Source organism: Pygoscelis adeliae, unplaced genomic scaffold, assembly GCF_000699105.1.
Source record: "Pygoscelis adeliae isolate BGI_AS28 unplaced genomic scaffold, ASM69910v1 Scaffold216, whole genome shotgun sequence".
Lineage (NCBI taxonomy): Eukaryota > Metazoa > Chordata > Aves > Sphenisciformes > Spheniscidae > Pygoscelis > Pygoscelis adeliae.
In genome coordinates this window covers 2,824,664-2,825,209 of record NW_008825073.1, presented here as the reverse complement: position 1 = coordinate 2,825,209, position 546 = coordinate 2,824,664, and the positions used below count along the sequence as shown (strand labels likewise).

The 546-nt window shown below is 46.3% G+C and overlaps 1 protein-coding gene across 1 annotated transcript in view; it reads right to left on the bottom strand.

Moving 5' to 3' along the window:
- The window catches only part of POF1B (premature ovarian failure, 1B), a 69,935-nt gene that overhangs the window by 20,013 nt on the left and 49,376 nt on the right, over nt 1-546 (bottom strand). The window contains exon 4 of the mRNA XM_009326652.1: nt 136-254. Coding sequence (XP_009324927.1) covers nt 136-254 — 119 coding nt within the window. The remainder of the gene's footprint in view (nt 1-135; nt 255-546) is intronic.

Genomic DNA, 546 nt, shown 5'->3' with positions numbered 1-546 from the left:
CTGCTGAACTACACTGGGAAGACTTAAAGCAAAGCTAACTGAACTCTATTACTTGCCCACCTGCTTAGTCGCACGTTACTGGCATCACCGATTCAAACAGAACTATTAAGCACGCACACCGTATATTACATTTACCTGAGTAGCACCCAGTAAGCAGCAAAGGGTTTTTGGGTACATCCCATCCGCGGGAACGGAACACCCAGAGCCTGTGGAAGCGGCAGCGCCCGGCTCCCGCTCGGGCCGCATTTTCACTGCTCCATTGACAAAACGGGCAAAAATACCGCAACAGAATAAGGTATTTAGAAGTTCAAGTTTGAAAAAAAGGCAAATGGGAGTTGCCAAACAGGAAACAAATATGGGATTGACCAATCCATTCAAAATCAAATGGAAAGGAGAAATTTAAAGGGAAATTCATTTTAAGCGTTCTAGATTAAAGCGGGTTACTGAGGTACGAAGCCCTCCTTTCTCGGCTGAGACAAGAGTTACTTCATTAGCCGCCTGTTTCAAAGCCGAGAACTTTCCTGCTCTTCTCTGCACCGCGCGATG